The following is a 325-nucleotide window of genomic DNA, read 5'->3' as shown; positions in this document are numbered from 1 at the left end:
ACCCTATGGACAAGGGAACTTTCTTCTTCTTCGTCTTCTTCAATTAATCTGTTGCAATCTGTGGGAGTTTCTCAAATTTCAGAGTGGTGGATGTTTGGGGTAAGGTAATGGATCAAAGATCCATGGTGGATTTGGAATCAGAGAGGGAATCGCTTCGTGTGAAAAGGAAGACCCTTGAAGCCGTTCTTCACCATTGTCAGAGAGCACTTGAATCAACTATCCACGATAATTCTACTGATACCATCTTCCATGAACACAGTTCTGGGGCTCATCCTACCCCACCACCATCACCACCACCTGATCTTGAAACCGATGAGGTACTTTC

At 44.6% G+C, this 325-nt stretch overlaps 1 protein-coding gene across 2 annotated transcripts in view; it reads left to right on the top strand.

Moving 5' to 3' along the window:
- Window positions 1–325, top strand: part of LOC107606200 — a 21,715-nt gene that overhangs the window by 18,461 nt on the left and 2,929 nt on the right. The window contains exon 2 of one of the 2 annotated variants that reach the window (XM_016308210.2): window positions 1–317. The exons of the other annotated variant lie outside the window; for it this stretch is intronic. Coding sequence (XP_016163696.1) covers window positions 108–317 — 210 coding nt within the window. The 5' untranslated portion in view covers window positions 1–107. The remainder of the gene's footprint in view (window positions 318–325) is intronic. 2 annotated transcript variants of the gene reach the window in all.

The sequence above is a fragment of the Arachis ipaensis genome, chromosome B07, assembly GCF_000816755.2.
Source record: "Arachis ipaensis cultivar K30076 chromosome B07, Araip1.1, whole genome shotgun sequence".
NCBI classification, from domain to species: Eukaryota; Viridiplantae; Streptophyta; class Magnoliopsida; order Fabales; family Fabaceae; genus Arachis; species Arachis ipaensis.
The sequence above is the reverse complement of the archived record's forward strand: the minus strand, read 5'-3'. Positions and strand labels throughout refer to the sequence as shown.